Source organism: Coregonus clupeaformis, chromosome 10, assembly GCF_020615455.1.
Source record: "Coregonus clupeaformis isolate EN_2021a chromosome 10, ASM2061545v1, whole genome shotgun sequence".
NCBI classification, from domain to species: domain Eukaryota; kingdom Metazoa; phylum Chordata; class Actinopteri; order Salmoniformes; family Salmonidae; genus Coregonus; species Coregonus clupeaformis.
The window spans coordinates 63,510,557-63,533,389 of NC_059201.1; the positions used below are offsets into that span (position 1 = coordinate 63,510,557).

The 22,833-nt window shown below is 42.4% G+C and overlaps 1 protein-coding gene across 3 annotated transcripts; it reads left to right on the plus strand.

The window, feature by feature from the left end:
* The first annotated feature begins 2,574 nt into the window (after positions 1 to 2,574).
* Positions 2,575 to 13,454, plus strand: rnf25 (ring finger protein 25). Of its 3 annotated transcripts, none has more exons than XM_045223308.1 (10): positions 2,575 to 2,648; positions 9,673 to 9,744; positions 10,305 to 10,401; positions 10,855 to 10,922; positions 11,057 to 11,126; positions 11,412 to 11,483; positions 11,693 to 11,839; positions 12,011 to 12,100; positions 12,298 to 12,435; positions 12,543 to 13,454. In XM_045223308.1, exons 1-10 carry the CDS (start codon positions 2,632 to 2,634, stop codon positions 13,350 to 13,352), a joined length of 1,581 nt encoding a protein of 526 aa, XP_045079243.1. In that variant the 5' UTR covers positions 2,575 to 2,631; the 3' UTR covers positions 13,353 to 13,454. The 3 variants fall into 3 exon arrangements, with proteins under 3 accessions (XP_045079243.1, XP_045079244.1, XP_045079242.1); XM_045223309.1 differs by having other exon boundaries at positions 10,915 to 10,922; XM_045223307.1 differs by lacking the exon at positions 9,673 to 9,744 and having other exon boundaries at positions 2,624 to 2,648.
* The last annotated feature ends 9,379 nt before the right edge of the window (positions 13,455 to 22,833 follow it).

Sequence of the window (22,833 nt, forward strand, 5' to 3'; positions counted from 1 at the left end):
GCTAGTAGCCATTTCCTGGGTGACAGTAAATGTAATGTCCTAAAAAACATTTAAGTTGTAGGCTACTCATTTACATTTTAGTCATTTAGCAGACGCTCTTATCCAGAGCGACTTACAGTTAGTGAATACATATATAATTTTTTTATACTGGCCCCCCGTGGGAATTGAACCCACAACCCTGGCGTTGCAAACGCCATGCTCTATCAACTGAGCTACATCCCTGCCGGCCATTCCCTCCCCTACCCTGGACCAATTGTGCGCCGCCCATGAGTCTCCCGGTCGCGGCCGGCCTGGATTCGACAGAGCCTGGATTCGAACCAGGATCTCTAGTGGCACAGTTAGCACTGCGATGCAGTGCCTTAGACCACTGCGCCACTCAGGAGACATGAGACCTACAGTATACTGTAGGCCTATGCCCTCACAATGGCTGGTACCCATTTTGTGTGCACACCGCTCCATATCTCAAAGCCATATCGAATATCTTGGCTGTAAAATAGTTGCTATTGAGCTGAATATTGAGAGTTCGACTGGGACAAGGGGCTGAAGCTTCTAAATCTGTGTTTTTCCTGCAATTGCATTCTGAAATGTTATATAATGAGAACGCATCTTTCTCTTCAGTGAAATGGGGGGAGAGGAGAGTGGCTCGCTCATCACAGTAGCAGGCCCCAGCGAGGGGCACAGGCACAAGGCGGACACTTTCATTACAGGAATCATGAGGATCATGCACTGCACTGTTTCACAGCCAAAAGATGGACACTGATGTGGTTTTCCAGGTTTTTCTTTATAATGTCAAAATAAACATGTCTCCAATCCCCATATCACTCGCAAACTGAAAATATATACAGTACCAGTCAAAAGTTTGGACACACCTACTCATTCAATGGTTTTTCTTTATTTTTACTATTTTCAACATTGTAGAATAATAGTGAAGACATCAAAACTATGAAATAACACATATAGAAATAACCTAAAAAGTGTAGTAACCTAAAAAGTATTAAACAAATCAAAATATATTTTATATATGAGATTCTTCAAATTGCCAGCATGGCTACCACAGCATTCTGCAGCCATACGCCATCCCATCTGGTTTGCGCTTATTGGGACTATAATTTGTTTTTCAACAGGACAATGACCCAACAGACCACCAGGCTGTGTAAGGGCTATTTGACCAAGAAGGAGAGTGATGGAGTGCTGCATCAGATGACCTGGCCTCCACAATCACCTGACCTCAACCCAATTGAGATGGTTTGGGAAGAATTGGACCGCAGAGTGAAGGAAAAGCAGCCAATAAGTGCTCAGCATATGTGGGAACTCGTTCAAGACTGTTGGAAAACCATTCCAGGTGAAGCTGGTTGAAAGAATGCCACGAGTGTGCAAAGCTGTCATCAAGACAAAGGGTGGCTATTTGAAGAATCTCAAATATAAAATATATTTTCATTTGTTTAACACTTTTTGGTTACTACATGATTCCATGTGTGTTATTTCATAGTTTTGAAGTCTTCACTATTATTCTACAATGTAGAAAACTGGTACTGTATATGCTGGGAAAAGTGGAGTCTGACAGAGTGACCAGGAGAGGTCTTATTTTGATTAATTGTATTTCTGAAGAACAGAGGAAGATTGCAGTGAGCCTCAAAAGAATCCGAACAACAGACGTTTTGTGTTTTGAACTTCGAAGTAGAGCACCCGTCAAAGGAGTCATCTCAGGGGTGACGACGGATGTTCAGGTTGAATACCTGAAGAAAATTCCTGGTGTGGTTGGTGCCCGGCGTCTGACCCGGTGGGTGAAAAGAAGAAACTCTGTCAGTCCTGTTGTTTTTTTGAAAAAGAGCAAATACCTATGCATGTGAAGCTTGGTTATTTAAGATACGCTGTAAGAGCTTTCGTTCCCAAACCATTAATGTGTAAGAATTGTAAAGGATTTGGTCATGTTTCAAGTGTGTGCAGATGGACAGAGTATATTGAAGAACGGTGTGTAGAAGGACGATGGTGTTGCAGTTGTGTTAGGGATCATGATCCCTAGTTCCTGGAGTGCCCTGTAAGGGTGAAGGGGATTGAGGTGGCAAGTTAGAGCAGTCAATCGAATCTGCTATGTGGAGGCGATTTAAAATAATTTAGAAAACAAGTGATGCAAGTGAAGATATGGTTTTGGATGCACCACAGCCTGTAGTAAATGTTTGCTGCCAGTCAAAAGATACCCTGTGTGTTAAAAAGGTGGATTTTGTTGCGTTCATTGCCACAGTTATAAACTGTACGGTACAAGTCTCAAAGAAGTCTAAGAAACTGGACATGTTTGTGGCTGCGGCAGAAAGGTTTTTGGGACTCAAGGATTTTACATCTGAAGACTTGCAAGGGGTACTGGCGCTGGAAGACCCTCCCTCACAGGTTCCCCTTGAGCCTGTGTAGGGATCAGATATGTTTAATTTTTTTAACAGAAAAGTTGTTTGATTTAGTTGAGTAGATTTTTTTTTTTTTTTTTTTTGCAGTTTGGGGTGGGGGGGTATTTAGTTCAAGTTCCTGTTTAAACCCCGCACAGTAGGTGGCGGTATGCACATTAAGTTGTGCGGTCGCCAATATACCATTGAAGAAGAAGAAATAGAAGAAGAAGTTGTCCTGGTCCGTGGAACGAAGATGGCCGCTGAAAACGAGTGAGTTTGTTGATGAGAGCGTGTAGGTGGAGAAAATGTGTCAAATGCTTGTATAATACGTTAATTCATATGCAATACGATACCATTTAATTGAAAATGTATCTTCGAATGATATGTACTTGTAGATTGTGGTTAGCTAGCTATGTGTCGCTAGCGTGTGACGATACTTGGCTAGCTTGCTAGCTCCACTCAGTTACCCAACAAGACAGCTGAGTGCAGGGGATGATGCATGTTGTGATCATGCGAAAAGTCTCTTACAAGCCAGTTGTTTGTTCAACATTGTAACTTACCAAAGATATTACATACAGTACTAGTTAGCTGATGTCCATTTAGGAAAATACACTAAGCTTATATCTGCTTGAACCAGAATCTGGCCTTAATGGATGCGTTGAACATGGCGAGGAGAATCGCTATGTTCAACGTCTCCCGTAAGGCCCGATTCTGTTTCAGTGTTGGTTCGTTCCATGTCATTTCAGCAAGCCATGACACCCACCATCTCAGATTGTACTGAAATCATTTCTGTAGTTAGAAACCGATAAGATTAGTATTCCTGCCACATTATTTTGGTGAACTGTAATATGATCTCTGCTAAATGAATAAGCTAATCGATTGCACCCAAATTGGCAATTTTTATTTATAGAATTCTTAATATCCAATAAATATAGTACCAAACATCTGATTTTGACCAAACTTTTTTCTAACAATGAGTAAGGCATGAGGAATCCAAAGAAATTGTCAAAAGCCAGCCATGGACCACTCACACCAAACCCACCGCAACAACGAGTGACAAGTAGTATGGAGCTGCGGCTCTGAGTATTGTTTCTTCGTCCTATCAAATGTATTCTCATTGAATTTGGTGATGTTTTTTTTTTTTTTTTCCCGTTCAGAGAAATTAGTCATTGAAGTTGTTAGGTTAATGTCCTATCCTACATCCTGATATTACCAGGTTCTGACCATTTAGATGGTGTTGTTCCTGCTAGTAGGTGATTTAAAAAAAACAGCCCCTCAATGTTAAAGGGATAATTAACCAAAATGACATTGGTTTCCTTACCTTGTCCATAAATGGCTTACAGGGTAACAGCAACCCATGCTTTGGTTTTGTTTACCTGGCCACTGTTTCAAATGCTAACGTTTTAGCATTTGTGACACAAATCCAATGCAAGTCAATGGTAAAGTGCCAAATAGAAAGTCTACACCCCCCTTGGATTTCTTCACATTTTGTTACAAAGTAGGATTAAAATGGATTTAATTGTCATTTTTTTGTCAACGATCTACGCAAAATACTCTAACATTTTTTTAAAGATTATGAAAAAATAAAACACTTATACCTTGATTAGATAGGTATTCACCCCCCTGAATCAATGTTAGAAACAACTTTGGCAGCGATTACAGCTGTGAGTCTTCTTGGGTATTTTATTTTTTTACATTTTAGTCATTTAGCAGACGCTCTTATCCAGAGCGACTTACAATTAGTGAGTGCATACATTTTTCATACTGGCCCCCTGTGGGAATCGAACCCACAACTCTTGCGTTGCAAGCGCTATGCTCTACCAACTGAGCTACAGGAGGCTCATTAGAGCTTTGCACATCTGTATTGTGCATAATTTGCCCATTATTCTTTTCAAAATTCTTCAAGCTCTGTCGAGGTGTTGGGCATCATTGCTAGACAGCAATTTTCAAGTCTTGCCATAGATTTTTAAGGAAATACTGAATAAGTGAAAACTAACTTGGCCACTCAGGAACATTCACTGTTTTCTTGGTAAGCAACTCCAGTATAGATTTGGCATTGTTGTAGGTTATTGTCCTGCTGAAAGGTGAATTCCTGTCCTAGTGTCAGGCGTTAAGCAGACTGAATCATGTTTTCCTCTAGGATTTTGTCTGTGCTTAGCTCCATCCCATTTCTTTTCATCCTGAAAAACTCCCCAGTCTTTTCCGATGTCAAGCATACCCTTACCATGATGCAGCCACCACCAAGCTTGAAAATATGGAGGCAGTTACTCAGTGATGTTGTGTTGGATTTTCCCCAAACATAAGGCTTTGCATTTAAGCATAAAAGTGTATTCCTTTGCAGTGTTTTTTGGTCGATAGGCTGTTGGTTGACCGAGATTTATTTAGTCGAGCAATAGCAAAATATACAATAAAAAAAATAATCATGGTGTACAAGACACCTGTCTGATTCACGCCTGTCTGAGTGGACTGGTCCATTGTGGAGGCTGTTGGGATGGAGGCCGTTTGGATGCCATCACTCTAAGATGTGCTACTGAAATTGTATTTGGTTATATTATGTAAGAACAATGGTGCAACACAAAACAAATTATATTATTTTATAACAAATGCGCTTTCTCCCGCATTGGATAGTGGTCGCTGTCCGCGGTTCTGAAACACATCAGTGCGCTGTTGAATTGGCTCCTTTTCCTAGACCATGTTGATATGTGCATAATAGCAAAGTTAACCAGCATATTGGTGTTGAGAACAATGCGGCAGAGGCAACATAGTTAGGAGATGAGAACTGCCCTTGCCTTAATTGTCTAAATTGTCTAAGTGAGGCTTTATAAATCATCCATATACAGTACCAGTCAAAAGTTTGGACACACTTACTCATTCAAGGGTTTTTCTTTATTTTTACTATTTTCTACATTGTAGAATAATAGTGAAGACATCAAAACTATGAAATAACACATATGGAATCATGTAGTAACCAAAAAAGTGTTAAACAAATCAAAATATATTTTATATTTGAGATTCTTCAAATAGCCACCCTTTTGCCTTGATGACAGCTTTGCACACTCCGACTCATCCCAAACCATCTCAATTTGGTTGAGGTCGGGTGATTGTGGAGGCCAGGTCATCTGATGCAGCCTCCATCACTCTCCTTCTTGGTCAAATAGCCCTCACACAGCCTGGAGGTGTGTTGGGTCATTGTCCTGTTGAAAACAATGACAGTCCCACTAAGCCCAAACCAAATGGGATGGTGTATCGCTGCAGAATGATGTGGTAGCCATGCTGGTTAAGTGTGCCTTGAATTCTAAATCAATCACAGACAGTGTCACCAGCAAAGCACCCCCACACCATAACACCACCTCCTCCATGCTTTACGGTGGGAACTACACATGCTGAGATCATCCGTTCACCCACACCGCGTCTCACAAAGACACGGCGGTTGGAACCAAAAATCTCAAATTTGGACTCATCAGACCAAAGTACACATTTCCACCGGTCTAATGTCCATTGCTTGTGTTTCTTGGCACAAGCAGGTCTCTTCTTCTTGTTGGTGTCCTTTTAGTAGTGGTTTCTTTGCAGCAATTTGACCACGAAGGTCTGATTCACATAGTCCCCTCTGAACAGTTGATGTTGAGATGTGTCTGTGACTTGAACTCTGTGAAGCATTTATTTGTGCTGCAACTTCTGAGGTTGGTAACTCTAATGAACTTATCCTCTGCAGCAGAGGTAAATCTGGGTCTTCCATTCCTGTGGAGGTCCTCATGAGCGCCAGTTTCATCATAGCGCTTGATGGTTTTTGCGACTGCACTTGAAACTTTCAACGTTATTGAAATTGTCCGGATTGACTGACCTTCATGTCTTAAAGTAATGATAGACTGTCGTTTCTCTTTGCTTACTTGAGTTGTTCTTGCCATTATATGGACTTGGTCTTTTACCAAATAGGGCTATCTTTTGTATACCCACCTCAAATGCATTAAGAAGGAAATAAATTCCACAAATTAACTTTTACGAAGGCACACCTGTTAATTGAAATGCATTCCAGGTGACTACCTCATGAAGCTGGTTGAGAGAATGCCAAGAGTGTGTAAAGCTGTCATCAAGGCAAAGGGTGGCTATTTGAAGAATCTCAAATATAACACATATTTTGATTTGTTTAACACTTGAAGAAAAACCCTTGAATGAGTAGGTGTGTCTACTTTTGACTGGTAGTGTATATCTACAGAAATAAGACAGATCCTGCTTCTGTTGCCTGTTTGAATGTTTGGTTGATAGCCTACTGATTCCGTGAGCACCAAGCCTCACTCAACAATTTCACAAATTCGGCTGTTCTTAATCTTTGCTATGCTGTAATAAAGGCTTGACACTTTTTTCATTAGACCAGCGCCTCTGGTGGTATTTGTAATTTATTGAATGTACACTGTTTCAAATAGTCCGAAATTATATTTAGAATAATAACCCTCCTTTTTCCTTGATCTCCTTATTGTTGTTATTATTATTGTCATTATAATAATAATAAGTAATATAATTAGTAGGCTTAGTATAGCAACCTTGTATAACCACCATCGAGCTGTAGGCCTAAGTGCGCATCCTGTTTAGTCTTAATACCGTAACTTACTTAGGCCTATATTTCAATACTTATGTAGGCTACTGTATCAATCAATAATTTATTCGTTCATGTCATCACACAGCATACGAGTCATTCATGATGTGAAATGCAATCAAGCATTTTAGTTTAAAAAAAATAATAAAGCAACCATTGAATAATTAGGGTAAATAGGCCTAAACCGTTCTATTTAGGAAATTCCGTTCACAAATAAATGTGACAGTTTTTTGTCTTTGCTGTAATAAAGGCTTTACAAAAAAAAACAGTACAACAGACTCTCTGGTACGCTTATAATTTATTTAGTGTTCTTTACATTGTTCCAAACGGTCAGAAAAATGTATATTGTAATCTAACAGCACCTGTTTGGCACACACAGGCCTAATATGCACGCAGCGATTGCCCCATACATTATTTTTGTTGATCTCCAGTATTTTCCACAACTAGTCACATTTATTCCACACAACTGACTTCCCCTTTACCTCTTGCTGTCACGTGTTAAGGTGTTCAGAGTTTGTTACAACCAATTTATTGATGTGATTAAGATATGCTATAGGTCAGGCCCTATTGGTCACGTGTATACGATGCATACGTGTCACGTAAAGAGAGCAAGGTTTGAGGGAATAGGGAATGTCTTTCCTAAACAAATGAGGGATTTTGGTAACAACTTTTCAGTCAGAACTGGCTGTAATTATGTTGCAGCTTCAGCAACACGGACAGTGCTATACACACTGATGTTCTGTGGTGGTTGCTGCAGCAGGGAGGAGAGGAAGTCAATGGGTGCTTTTTTTTTTTTAACACAGCGCAGTAAGTTTGAGCCAGGCGGCACAATCAGATCAATTGCGGTCGGACTCCCTCTAGTCATTTGTGTCTTAATTATTTCATCAAACAGTTCGCTTAAAGCATCGGACAAGCTCAGTGCATATAGTTGATTTGATTAAAACACATAGGATGTGTCTAATATATGGAAAAAGACACGTAAAAAAAATGAATTGGTCGAAAGAACAGGCTACTCTTGGTCGACCAATATATTTTTTGGTCGGGGACAGCTCTAGTGGAGTCACTACAATGTTGTTGATCCATCCTCAGTTTTCTCCCATCACAGCCATTGAACTCTAGCTGTTTTTAAAATCACCAATGGCCACATGGTGACATCCCTAAGCAGTTTCCTTCCTGTCCTGCAGCTCAGTTCAGAAGGATGACTGCATCTTTGATGTGTCTGGGTGGTTTAATACATCATCCACAGCATAACTATTAACTTGACCATGCTTAAAGAGAGATTCAATGTCTGATTTGTTATTGCTACCCATCTACCAATCCCTGCCTTTCTTTATGAGGCTTTCGAAAAGCTCCCTGGTCTTTGTAGTTGAATCTGTGCTTGAAATTCAATACTTGACTGAGGGACCTTACAGATTAATGTATGGGGGACAGAGGAAGGGGTAGTCATTCAAAAATCATGTCAACCCGTATTATTTCACACACATTGAGTCCATATAACTTATGTGATTTGTTAAACCAAAATGTTACTTCTGAACTAATTTAGGCTTGCATAAACAAATGGGGTGAATACTTCTGCAATGACTATATTTGAGTTATTACATTTTTATAAATTTGTAAAAATGTGTATTATTGTCTTTTCACTTTGACTTTATGGAGTATTTTGTGTAGATCAATGACAAAAAGTTACAATAAATCTATTTCAATCCCACGTTGTAATGCAACAAAATGTGAAAGTTCAAGGGGGTGTAGACTTTCTATAGGCACTGTACCTATATTATCATTTTCGCGCTTCATATCCAAATCATATATAGTACACAATACATTTTGAGATACTTTAGAATGATTTGGACATGAAGCGTGAAAATTCTAATATAGGCACCATTGACTTGCATTGGATTTGTGTCACAAATGCTAAAAAGTTAGTGGACAACAACCAAAGCATGGGGGGGTTCTTAAAAAACACCTGGAACCACACCATGTAGTGGTCAGAACCTGGTAATATCAGGATGTAGGATGGGACATAAACCTAACAACTTTAATTACTAATTTCTCTGAACAGGGGGGTAAAAACCATCACCAAATTCACTGAGAAAACATTACATAGGATGAAGAAACAATACTCTGAGCCGCAGCTCCATACTACTTGTCTGACATAGAGAACTGATACTATATACTCGTTGTTGGGGTGGGATTGGCATGGGCGTCCATGGGTGGCTTTTGACAATTTCTTTGGATTCCTCATGTCTAACTCATTGTTGGAAAAAAGTTTGGTCCAAATCAGGTGTTTGGTACTATATTTATTTAATATTATATGAATCCTATTAATTCAAATAGCCAATTTGGGTGCAATCAATTAGTTTAGTTTCTCAGAGATCAAATTATATTTAGACAAAATAATGTTGCAGGAATGGTAATCTTATCTGTTTCTAACAGAAACAATTTCAGAACAATCTGAGATGGTGGGTGTCAATCCTCTTGCTTGTGCTTTTTGAGGTTGAACGACCCTGTTGTCATTTTATAGCTAGTTTGATAATTTGCCACACATGATTCACTGAGCTATGCAGGTTCTACATTTTACATTTGGTTTAGCTAGCTAATGATCCTGCTCTGCAGTAAGTTAATAAGTTACAATTCAAGCAATTGTTGCTGTAACATCAGATTGTTGCATCATTCATTGACATTGGCTACATCTCCTCTCTACAGTGTGCTGTCTGAGATTGAGGTTCTCCAGTCCATCTATCTGGAAGAGCTGCAGACTAACAAGAGAGATGACGGGTGAGCCACTCAGTTTGATGATAGCCCAGGCCGCAGAGCACCACTAAGACCTCACTTCTATGGCAGCAGGATTTTGCTGACTCATGAATCTATATGAATACCAGCTGTAGCCTGGTTGCAGATCTGTTTGGGCTGGTGTGGCATAGCAACAAATGACAGCTTAAGCACGTACAGTACAGATCTGTGACCCGACTAGAATACTATAGGCACACAAACACCCACCATTGTATCAGAGGTGGAGTGTACTATGTTTTATGTAGCATCAGGAGGATGGGCCAGATAGAGGGAGATTACAGGTCTGTTGCATCACGCTCAGCTGATTGTTGCGTTCCCTCCTCTGTGTTCAACATCCTGTCCTCCCAACTGCTCTCTGAAGAGGTCTATCAGCGTTCACGCTTAAACATCTCTTTCTGCTCTCTTTTCTATCCCCGGTTGTTTAACTATAACGTATGACTGATTAGCCTCCCCTGGCCAATAGATAAGAGTAGATGAATAGCTGATAGACTTTGAAGTGTGTGCGTGTGTGTTTAATTGACATTCTCTGTTGCTCTCTCTTATAGGGGATGGGAGGTGAGCCTGGTTCTATACCCCTCCACGGGTGAAGATTCCCTCTCTCAGTTTGTGCGACTCACCCTAACTTTGACTCTCGACTTGCAGGTATGCTCATATTCTCTTCTTCCTTTGCAATCCATTTGATTGGACAAATAATTCCCCATCGCCTGGCTTAGAGCATGCATTTAGGTTTCTTGTGTAAAAAAAAAAAAAAAAGTTTTGTGTACCCCCTAGATATACTGGCCTTCCCTGCTCCTGGAGAGCTACCTACAGGGTGTGTACACTTTTGTGTATTGGTGCAGGGATGTAACAAAAGCCTGCTTACCCAGTAGCTCTCCAGGACCGGAGTTGAGGGGTCCCTGTGTGAGTCTTGAGCTAACTCTCCATGTAGCAACAACACTTCCTGTCATATTGTTTCTCTCTGACTCATGTGAAAGTTTTTCCTCATGCTTTCATAATGTCCTGTCCTTAGAACCCTGCCCTGTCCCTTTAATTCTCAGGACATGCCACTTCCAAATGTTACACACTGATCTCTCTCTATCTCGCTCTCTTCCTAAGTATCCCTCCTCTCCTCCCTCCATTTCCATCCACAACCCTCGGGGTCTTTCTGATGACAAGCTGTGCAGGTAACTAGAGTAAATCTGTTGTTCTCCATCTTAGGTTCATTGTATTCTTATCCACTGCTCTGATGAAGGGTAGTTTCATTTTGTATGTGTCCCCTGTTGCTTGTATTGCTCCATGATTTGTCTCTCTCTTCCAGTGTGCAGAAATGTCTGCAGACAGAGGCGGAGTCCTGCCTGGGTTCCCCTGTGTTGTACCAGCTCATTGAGGCCAGTTCTCTCTCTCTCTCTCTCTCTCTCTCTCTCTCTCTCTCTCTCTCTCTCCCTTTATTTCCCCCTTCCTCTCTCCCTCATTTTCTCTTTCTCTCATTCTCTCTGTTCTTATTTGAAATCTTTTAGTTGGAGACCACAGTAATTTAAGAACTATATTTGTGATATTATAATTAGAACTGTGGATCGAGGATGCCCTTTGTCCTGATTTTTTTTTCATTTAGAAATGTATAAATGGAGATGAATATCAAGTACCTGACTCGGTCCCTCTTTTCTGTCTCTCAGAAAGCCAAAGAGATCCTGACGGAGAGTAATATTCCACATGGGAACTGCGTCATCTGCCTTTACGGATTCAAGGTGGGCTGTTTAATTAGTATTACCATTAGTCCACACAAGATGAAAGTTTAAACTAGTCTTCCTGTTTGAAACTCTCTGTAGCCCATGTTTACACCAATCCAATGCTTTTGAAATCCATGTGGGGGAGTGAGCAAGTGGACCCAAAATGGGACCGCAGCATTGTTTGATGTAAACCTTGTCCTCCCTTATGTGTTTCTGGTCTGTCCCAGGATGGGGAGGCGTTCACCAAGACCAGATGCTACCACTACTTCCACTCCCACTGCCTAGGCCGCTACATCACCCACTCTGAGACTGAACTCCAGGAGAGGGAGAAGGAGCTGGAGCAGGACAAGACACGGGAGAGGACCGACGATGAGGTGAGATCAAGTATCCATATGCAGCGGTGGAATTGAGGGGGAGCGCCTGAGAGTTCCTGAAGTGAAACACAATTTTTGGGGGGATGGGGATTTTTTTTTTTAGCTATATTCCTGGAGATTTTACAGTGATGATTCACTTTGTGGTGATTTTCTTTCTCCCTCCCCCTGTAGGAGCTAACGGTTGTGTGTCCCGTGTGTAGAGAACCTCTGACTTACAACGTTGACCAGCTCCTGTCTAATCCCGCCCCTAGCTTTCCAAAGGTAAAGACACAATTGCACACACTGACAACATACTGTACTCTTGCAGCTGTTCTTTTTTCTCTACAGCACTGTACTATATATTTATTTCATGGCTTGCAATTTTAACTACACCACTTACTTGAGGGACACAAAACCCCTTAAATTATAGTGGCTACTATTGCAAATAAAGCCATGCATTTGTGCTGACCTCTACTCAGCTGGAGGGAGCGGTGATAGGGGTGGCGTTCCGGCAGAAGTGGGCTGAGCTCCAGAACCTTTTGGAGCGTCAGAAAGCAAAAGGTGGGATTATCGACACAGAGGCGGAGTCTAACCGCTTCCTCATACACATTAATGAGGTAAGGAAGCAAGGCGGGGCTTAGCAACAAATATTTGCTGAAGTGTGTGTGCGCACTTTCCTGATAAGATACATTAATTAAACAACGTTGCGACTTGTTTTTCACAGCCGCCTCCCAACTCAGACATCAGCGCTGACGGGGATGCCTCTCTCAGCCAATCACTGCCCTCCCTTCCCCCTGCCTCCACCAATCAGATCACAGCACCACAGCTGCAGCACGCTGGCCACTCGCATCGCAGGGGAGGGCCAGGTCACCAGTGCCATCACCAGGGGCCGCAGGGCCACTTCAGGGGCCCCAGGAGGAGAGGGAGAGGCAGGCCCCACACCCACCCAGGGAGACCTGTCCCCCCCACTGACCATCTGGACAAACTCTCTCTGTCCTCAGAGAAACATGACAACTTCCACAGTGCTCCTCCTGCCAACTCTCATGACGCACCAAACAAAGCCAGACTTCAGGAGAACTCTAGCCACCCAGAACTGGGACAAGCACAGTTAAGCCAATTGGAGAAGGAAGAAGGGGAGGGACGTACAGAGCTAGGCCAACAAGAGGCTCCAGTTCCTAAAGACGGTCAGCCAATAAGGAAATCAAGCCTGGACACCTCTAAAACGGACATCCCACCTAGCAATGACATGGAAATGGAGGCTGGGCTAGGCCATAGGGAGAGGGGAAGGAGGAGGGGCCCTCGCGGTTCAGCGCAACAGCCTGACCAAAGGCAGGAGAGGCATTTCAGAGGAACGGACCAATGGGATGCTCGGGGGGGCGGGTACCATCGCTACTGGAACGGGCGAGGTCAGCGAAGCAGGGGAGGTGTCAACTACCCCCGTAGCAGAGAAGGTGGGGCTCACATGGCTGGTGGGAGGGGCTTCCATCAGAGAGTGGGAGAGGGAGAGGTGGGGAGAGAGGGTGCTGCTCTATGACAAAGGGACAAAGGAGGAACTAAGAACAACTATGTCTGCACCTCCATTTACATTCTCGACACAGCTAAAATAAAGCTTTGCACTGTCTGGCACCTAAGTGAACCGGTGTGTCCTGCCTTCTTTCCTATTACTGTTTGAATTGTTGTTGTCAGTGGGCAGTTGTTTAGTTTATGCTGAAGCATTCTTTTTGCTGCATAAGATACTAAGAAATGACGGCCACATTTGTCTGAGGGAACATACAGTACATTTATTATTGACAGAAATCAGCTGAAATTGACCTCCCTTGAACATCATACACCTCAACAACTTATTTTCCCCCATCCAGTTCCCTTTTTCCTCCTGCTTTCCGTCCACCCCTTATTTCTGCATACCTCCCCTCCCCCTGGGCGTCCAGCATCAGTAGGATAGTCATTAGTAGTAGTAGGCCGGGCGAGAGAGCCCCCATGCTGGAAGTCTGGCCGTTGCTAATACTGCCCAGTGGGGACACTGACACCCTGAGGGAAGTGTAGACGGGGCGCCCGTTGAGGCGCTGCATTGGCCGGTAGATGGCTCTGTACTTCAGGGTTTTAGGAAACAGCTCCACCTGAGAGTGGGACAGGATTAGTTTAGGCACTGTACATTATTTATGAGGGATACCTGGAGGAAATCACACCTCTGAAATAAAAATAGATGGCCCTCCCTTCAGTAAAATGTATTTAAAAGTGATCCTCCCCTATACCCCAAATAATAATTAAATGTGCACTATGCAGAAATTCTAATAGTTCGCCTAATTTCAGTGACAAAAAAAGCAATGTAGAGAATCATAGTCCCATCTAAACCCTTGTGAAATATACAGTGCATGACCAAAAGTATGTGGACACCTGCTTGTCGAACATCTCATTCCAAAATCATGGGCATTAATATGGAGTTGGTCCCCCCTTTGCTGCTATAACAGCCTCCACTCTTCTGGGAAGGTTTTCCACTAGATGTTGGAACATTGCTGTGGGGACTTGCTTCCATTCAGCCTCGAGCATTAGTGAGGTCGGGCACTGATGTTGGGCAATTAGGTCTGGCTCACAGTCGGCATTCCAATTAATCCCAAAGGTATTTGATGGGGTTGAGGTCAGTCAGGTTCTTCCACACAGATCTCGACAAACCATTTCTGTATGGACCTCGCTTTGTGCAAGGGGGGCATTGTCATGCTGAAACAGGAAAGGGCCTTCCCAAACTGTTGCCACAAAGTTGGAAGCACAGAATCGTCTAGAATGTCATTGTATGCTGTAGCGTTAACATTTCCCTTCACTGGAACTATGGGGCCTAGCCCGAACCATGAAAAACAGCCCCAGACCATTATTCCCCCTCCACCAAACTTTACAGTTGGCACTATGCATTGGGGCAGGTAGCGTTGTCCTGGCATACGCCAAGCCCAGATTTGTCTGTCGGACTGCCAAATGGTGAAGTGTGATTCATCACTCCAGAGAACGCGTTTCCACTGCTCCAGAGTCCAATGGTGGCGAGCTTTACACCACTCCAACCGACACTTGGCATTGCGCATGGTGATCTTAGGCTTGTGTGCGGCTGCCCGACGAACAGTTCTTGTGCTGACATTGCTTCCAGAGGCAGTTTGGAACTCGGTAGTGAGTGTTGCAACTGAGGACAGACGATTTTTACATGATACGCGATCCCGTTCTGTGAGCTTGTGTGGCCTATCACTTCATGGCTGAGCCGTTGTTGCTCCTTGAAGTTTCCACTTCACAATAACAACACTTACAGTTGACCAGGGCAGCTCTAGTAGGACAGAAATGTTACGAACAGACTTGTTGGAAAGGTGGTATCCTATGACGGTGCCACGTTGAAAGTCACTGAGCTCTTCAGTAAGGCCATTCTACTGCTAATGTTTGTCTATGAAGGTTGCATGGCTGTGTGCTTGATTTTATATACATGTCAGCAACGGGTGTGGCTGAAATAGCTGAATCCACTCATTTAAATGGGTGTCCACATACTTTTGTGTATATATAGCAGGGTTCTTCAATTCCGGTCCTGGAGGGCCGAAACACTTCTGTTTTTTATTTCTACCTGGTAGTTAATAGCACTCACCTGGTGTCTCAGGTCTGAATTAGCCCCTGATTAGAAGGAGAGGATGAAAAACAGAGGTGTTTCGGCCCTCCAGGACCGGAATTGAAGAACCCTGATATATAGTGTATTTTCCATAACCAAAAGTGTTGTATTTTCAGCTGTTTGAAGCTGGTGTACTTACCTAATGTAAAAGACGCAAAAATGAAACTTAAGATCAGGAAGCATAGAAATAGCGAACAGAACAGATCTACCGCTTCTTAGACTTGCTTTCACTGAGAATGACAGATCTATAACTCACATTTCTATGTGAATTTGGTCAGTCGCCCAAAAAAGTTATATTGCAGTGTTAAAACACAAAGTGGATAGCAGAGAACATGTCTACCATTTACCTTCACTCCTAGGACATACTAGAGCCTTTAGATATGCAGTTTTAGAAGCTGTTCTTTGTTTTGTAAGCATTACATGGCAAAGTAGCCAGAAGGGTGTGGATTTGCAGACCACTGCATACAAGGGTGAAAAGATCTCCATTATAATAAAAGCACTGCATGAATCCAGTATATCTTATTTGCGGTCCGAGAAAAATGTGCCTTCTTATAAACGCATTTCATGCAGTTCTATGTCATTGTACATGACTGGAGACAAGCAGAATATTTTTAAATTCCACAACAGAGCATGACAACGGAATGAGTGCATGCTGCAGCACCTGAGATGTTTTGATTTCTATACAGCCTAATATATAAAAAAAAAAAAAAAAGGGATAGTCTAAGTTTGGAACAGTGCTAAAGTTGTCTATCAACAGTAAAAATGTAGCGCAACAGAACCAGTTACAACTGAAGTATTTGATCATCAATGAATTTGAGAAAATTACAATTGTGTTTTAACACAACAGCCGCATATCATCAGGTAGGCCTATATGCACTTGTAACTTTCTGTTCATTTGGGAAACTATCATGTTCTAATACAAAATAATTTGTGTTGACTGATAAGGGCATGGGAATGAATATAAGAGTGTCTGCTAAGCTACATTAACAAACTAGGCATGCATAGCTCACCGCGTGATCAGATCTGGCGCCAGGATAAAGTTACTTTGTTTGAGGGGGTTCTTGCATCAGAATTATATTGAATTCTGCTTATATCACGCTATACCACAAACATAAAGTTCAAATACTGAGACCACTGAGTGCTTTTGAAGTGACAGGTTGGTGCGAAATCTGTAGCCCATCTTCACTGCGCTGTATCAGCGTAAAATATGGGCCTTCTAGCAGTCGTAAGGACAAAGATGACAGTGATATTTACAAATACAGTATATACACTGTACTTCAATGTCAGCATTCAAACGAAAAAGACTCATCAGGCAAAACCTGTCTTAACTAATGAGGTGAAGTCTACCAGGCTCAGATACAGCCTCCCCTTGAGTTACCCAAAAGTGAACTAACATCCCCAAACCGGTACTTAAATACATTTGGCCACACCTATTCTTGGCGCGCAGGCCAGGTATATCTATGCACGCTAAAGCGTGCGCGTTCACGCAAAATTAAACATGATGAAGAAACCAGACACATGCTCTCCAACCAAAGACAATGAAGAAATTGACAGTAAACTGGTAAATGCAATTAAATAAACCAAAAGTTATTTATCACAAGTGTTGCGCAGTTTGCAAGCGCTCTAAACAACGTTTCCACTTGGAGAATGAGAATGGTATGAATGTATATTATATTTAATGAATTATCATTTCCGTAACCAAACATTTTAAATTAATGGGGGGGATATGTTGGGATTAACAGAAACTTCACTGATGAATATATATTTCACGGAGCATTTATAAACATTGACACAATGAAACAAATAGTGTGCACGAATTGGCGGGAGTCGTGCCTATAGCACGTCTTCGCCACACACCTCTCCCCTTATCCTGTTTTCGACATTTTAAATTATGCTCGAGACACGTTCCTCACACAAACAGTAACCTCAAACATTTTCGGGACGTAACAGTGTTCATTTTCCCTTCAACTGAAATCTTTACAGTTCAGTATTTCTAACCACCCTCCTTAAACGCAGACACTACCCAAACTAATGGACATGTGACAACAAGGCATAATGGCACATTCCAAAAGGGCACTGGGTACATGATACATATTGACCAATATGGGTATGTCCATTTGGTGAATGTAGATTGGCTGAGCAAATAAAGGAACATCATAGCAGTTGCCCCGAGGCAGATGAACACTTTTCCCTCAACTCCATTAACCTTTTGGCGATGAGGGGGCACAAACTTCCCTCCATGGGCCTTTGATGAAGCAGGTAAGGGAGTATTCTGGGGTTGTCTCCCCCCTTTCCCCCCAGCAGTGACACAACTTCCCTGCCACACCCAGGAACATTTTGTGGTGGAGTCAATTTCTCTCCAAGCCTGGGGAAAGGGTCAGAGCACACCCTCTCCTCTTCAGGCTCCAGCTAGGTCATAATCAATTCAGTGTCAGTCAATGTCGGGATGAAAGGCGTTTCATGTTATTCTCTTAGCCTCACAGAGATTATATCCCGCTTTTTATGGAAACCCAAAGGAGTCATACCTAACTGCCCCAGTGACTTTCCATAGCCCCCCTACACACACCACCGGGCGCTCCGTCCATTGTGCTGACAAAAGCGCAGCGGAGATACAGATTTATTTTGTGCTACCTGTAACTCAATCATTTTAACTTTTTTGCTATTTTTATATAGCAACATAAAACTAAAACTGAGGGGGCACAAGTTTGAACTGAGGGGGCTAAGCCCCCTTTAGCCCTCTCGTGGAGCCGGGTACGCTCATGATCCTCAAACCAAAGACTTGCCAAACTCGTGTTTCTAAAAGTGAATGACTGTGTGATGGAAATGTTATTGTGTGTATGAACGTATGTTTAGCACAATGCTGCTTTTCTAATAACCAACTTGGTTGGGTTCATGCGAGTGACTGATTGATTGTACAAAGGAGGAATCCACACTTTCACTGATAAGCAATTTGGCAGTACGCCCAGAACATCGCTCTGTGAACTAGAAGGAGTGACGATACAATATCTCAGTATCAAGGTAAGGCTATGGTATCAGTCAAACTCATGCAGGAACCAACCATGCTTATATGACTTGTTTGTGTAGCAGTATAAAAGGACTGAAAAGGGAACGCCCCTTTTCAGAGTTTCATCAGGCTTGCATTGAGTTTGTGAACCTCTCCGGCCGTGATAATAAAGATTGCTTAATTTACTTTGAATTTGAGTCCTTAGTGGTGAATTTCCACGACAACTGTATAGCCTAATAAGGCATTTTTCGTTTCATTATTATTTAATTCTAAGTAACAATTTTTTTACATTTCATTTTATACAGCCTAAATGCGAAATGTATAGGCATGTTGTTGATGTGTTGTTGAAATCCTGCCAGCCTGTAGCTGTCACAAATACATCACCATTTATTTCTTAAATGGCAGGCTATATATAATTAATCTATAATTAATTTCCTTCTACCAGACTTCTTTTTTTGGGGGGGGGGTGGATCAGCTTAATATTGCAGATAGATTGTAACTTCCATCAATGTAACATGTTTTTTTTATATATATACATACACACACACACACATACATACATACATATCCTTTAAAAATATATATATATATTCACCTTTATTACTTTCCAACCCCGCCACCCTTTTCCTTCTAGCAGACTTGCTCCTGACTGATTTAGAGTTCGTATGGTGTTTAATAGCATGTTGAATGTAAAGTGATAGTCACAGAATCACACAATACTGAACTTCCCAAGCAAAGTACATTTTTTTGTCTCCTCGGCTATAGATGTTTGTAGCTCAGCCTCTGAATATCATAGACACAAACCAAAGCTATCCCATATGTATCAGTCATGTCTTTCCCCTGCATTTTACAGCTTGTTTCTAGCATAAAGCATTGTGGACTAAAGCATTGTTACAGATCACTTTATATAATCAGGTCCATTTAATTAAAAACAAATCTTAACCTAACAAGGGGTAGGGCCTATGATTTTAGCCATTTATCCTCAAATACATACCCCCTCAATTCGAACCCTGGTTTTAACTTAACACACCAAGCCCTTCACTGACACTGAGCTATTTAAGAAGTGCATGGTAACTGAAGGAATTGGCTGACAAAATCTATAGATAGTAGACTATAATTTCATCTGTCAAACAGGTAGGCCTACCTCTTATTTCTTGAATAGGAAGAAATAGGCTCCAACACAAAGCCCTCTTGTTGCTAGTAGCCTAAAGTCTAATTTAAATGAAGACTGTTTAAATGAATTAGGCCTTCTTGAATTAGCCTACTTTCAGCACCGATGCGCTGGCCATCTCCGCGGCTGCCGCTTCCTAGTAATGTAAGTTATGTAATTACTCGAATTGGCTTATTGTGAGGTTAATAACTCTGATAAATAGCTTCATTATGGGCAATGAAACATAGTGTTTTTATTAAAATAAATTATAGCAGTAGCAAGCGAAACCCCGGTCGTCCCTTCTCATCTTCGCGCTCCCTCTCTCAAACTGAACAGGACATCAGTAGGCCTAGTCCGCACGCACAGATATTGAATTTTTTGGACAAATACTTTTTTTTAGCGGAAGAAGCCTTTGACTTGCTTCCTGAAGTGCCACCGTATACAGCACAGCCATTGGTTAAGCAGCACCCAGGAATTTACATCAGCAAGAGCAGGGCAGGCCAGGGGTAGCCTAGTTTTATATACACAATCCTGTTACAGGAGGGGGTCGCAGTTCCGTAGCGACCCACTAGGTGTCATCCTCCGACAACCTTAGGCACCTCCTCACTCACAGTCTGGACTAATCAGTATCCTATTGGTGTCACCTTTGTCTACCTGTTCACCTGTGTATTTATGCCCTCACTTCCCTGTGTTCCCTTGCTCAGTTTTCTCTGCTAGTTTCACTATGTCCAGCAGTACTACGCAGTGTCTGATCGGAGACCTATGAACAGGTACTTGAGAAGTGTTCTCCCTGTTTTGTTATTTGTTTCAGTCTTAGGTAGTATTTCGTATTTTGGCTGTCAGCCGGTTTTTGGACACTTATTTGCTCTGCCTTACACGCTGCTACCCGCTCTTTTCTTAGTTACGTTCATGGTTATGTTACGTATGATGAAAGCGCGTAAGTGCAAGCCCTCCCGGAACCCATAGAGATTGTATTGAAAGCTCTGATATTTGAAAAAAAAAGATTTTACATGAGAGTCTATGAGAGACTTCTGGGGCGATTTTCAACCTGACTGAAATCGCCCCAAAAGGGGCGGGGCCATTTGAAGCACGACTTTAGCCTGATTGGACATTTAGTGGCAGATCAGACGTCTAGATTAGAACACTGATAACTACTGTTGCCGTGATATAATTGATTAGAAAAAAAATCCCTTCCTTTTCCCGTTTGGCAGTGCGTCGCCCATATCGCCCTAATGAACACACCGCCCCTGGATTGGACTAAATTGTTTTTGGTATCTTTTAGTTGTCACTGTATTAGACTAAGCAGATGTGATTTGATGATGTTGAAATGTTGAAGTTGAAATAGTGGAGGCAGCTCTTGTTTTCTTTGTGACTTGCAGTAACTCTCTGTGGTTTTAAATCAATAGTTGTTTAGTGGTCCGAAAATGTCGGAAACATTAACTTGCTTGACCATGCTGTAGGTCATGTAACTGTCTGTTACTGTACCTGCAATATGCTTTGTGGACATCACTGGACAGAGGTTACTATCCGGATTTGTGATAAAACAAAGGTGTGGTTGAATTCATTCTGCCACTGTGTCTTCTTATTGTCTCGGCCTTTAGGCCTATATATCACGGTCGCAAGGCATATGAATTAACAGGCTATACAGCAAACAACGCAATTATCACAACACATAGGTTGTAATATGGCTTTTTGAGGGGGGAGCTTGGCTTCCCCAGTGATTTTCACACGCACCGCTACTGCACACACACTCTCTCTCTCCAAGTAAAGTATCTCACCTCCATAGGGTATCTGACTGAATCCACTGTGTGCTCAGAGCCTGGGTGGCAGAGTGAGTCGCCTCCCCAGTGGAAATGCATCATGCCAGCCGTGTAGGCATGAGAGAGCCCCCCTCCTCTCACCTCCATCAGGCCCTCCTCTAACATACAGCTCATTGGGAGGACGAAAATAAGTTGCGGTATTACCGTAGTATAAGTTAATATGGTATTGTGTATTCTCTAACAACTGTTAATGAGAAAATGATACCTGTGTCCTGAGCTACTGAGATTACTTTAAAGAAGGCTAGACAACACATCCTACAGACACACTATAAGGACAGGACCAAGGAGATTCAACAAAAGAGTACCTGTGTGTCCATTGTTGGTGAGGAACTTGATGCTGTGTGGATTAGTGATGTCACTGAAGGTGAGGTTGCGGAGACTGGGGTCAAAGGTCATCTGGTTAGTATCAATGTTGATCGGCGACTGCCTGGCCCCCCCATACTGAGAGTTGGGAAGGGAGGGCCAGAAAGAGGGGCTGTCCTCTAAAGGAGAGAAAAAATACAAATAAAGCCTCTGTCAGTTGAAATGTTTGCTGGTCTGAACTGTGTTTGTGTGGGACAGCACAGCTATGAGATGACTGAAGAGTAATGGACTGAGGTGAAGTCAGAACTAGGGAAGTCTTACCACAACCATTGTGGCACCAGGGCTGGTCTAAAAGAAACACATTTGAAAATACATATAATTCATATACAGTCGTGGTCAAAAGTTGGTCTCAGGATGCTTTACTGTTGGCATGACACAGGACTGATGGTAGCGCTCACCTTGTCTTCTCCGGACAAGCTTTTCTCAGGATGCCCCAAACAATCGGAAAGGGGATTAATCAGAGAAAAGGACTTTACCCCAGTCCTCAGCAGTCCAATCCCTGTACCTTTTGCAGAATATCAGTCTGTCCCCTGATGTTTTTCATGGAGAGAAGTTGCTTCCTCGCTGCCCTTCTTGACACCATACCATCCTCCAAAAGTCTTCGCCTCACTGTGCCTAGAGGTAGGTAAATGGTGGTTTCTTCCCTGTCTTCTCTCTGGTCGTGGCTACATGTGTGCATTGCGGAGGCCCTTTGGAGGCTTGACAACTTTAGCAAATCAGAAGGTCTAAAAAAATATTCTAAATTCACAATGTCTGCCTTGCTGTTCATAAAACTTCACCGACTCCCTCTTGCGCAGTGGAACCTAAAACGATATGTGACAACTTGGTTACGGCGACGTTCTGCCGAGGACACCCAAGACAGAGTGGCCACCGCAATGCCCAAGAGCCTGACCCTCTCTGGAAGTTGCCTACAGTATATTGGCTATTGGTTGAGACCCAGGGCCCGTTAGCTTGGTATGTCAGGATGGGAAATTGGAAATGTGAATTGGGCCAAGTTGGAGGTAATAATGCATTTAGGTTATAGTTTATTGAGATGCATTAATAAAC

Bases quoted from the DNA above. Each gene is read 5' to 3' on its own strand.
- rnf25 (XM_045223308.1), top strand. The intron at 12,101-12,297 runs GTAAAGACACAA...ACCTCTACTCAG, and splicing joins CCGCCCCTAGCTTTCCAAAG to CTGGAGGGAGCGGTGATAGG. The intron at 12,436-12,542 runs GTAAGGAAGCAA...TGTTTTTCACAG, and splicing joins TCCTCATACACATTAATGAG to CCGCCTCCCAACTCAGACAT.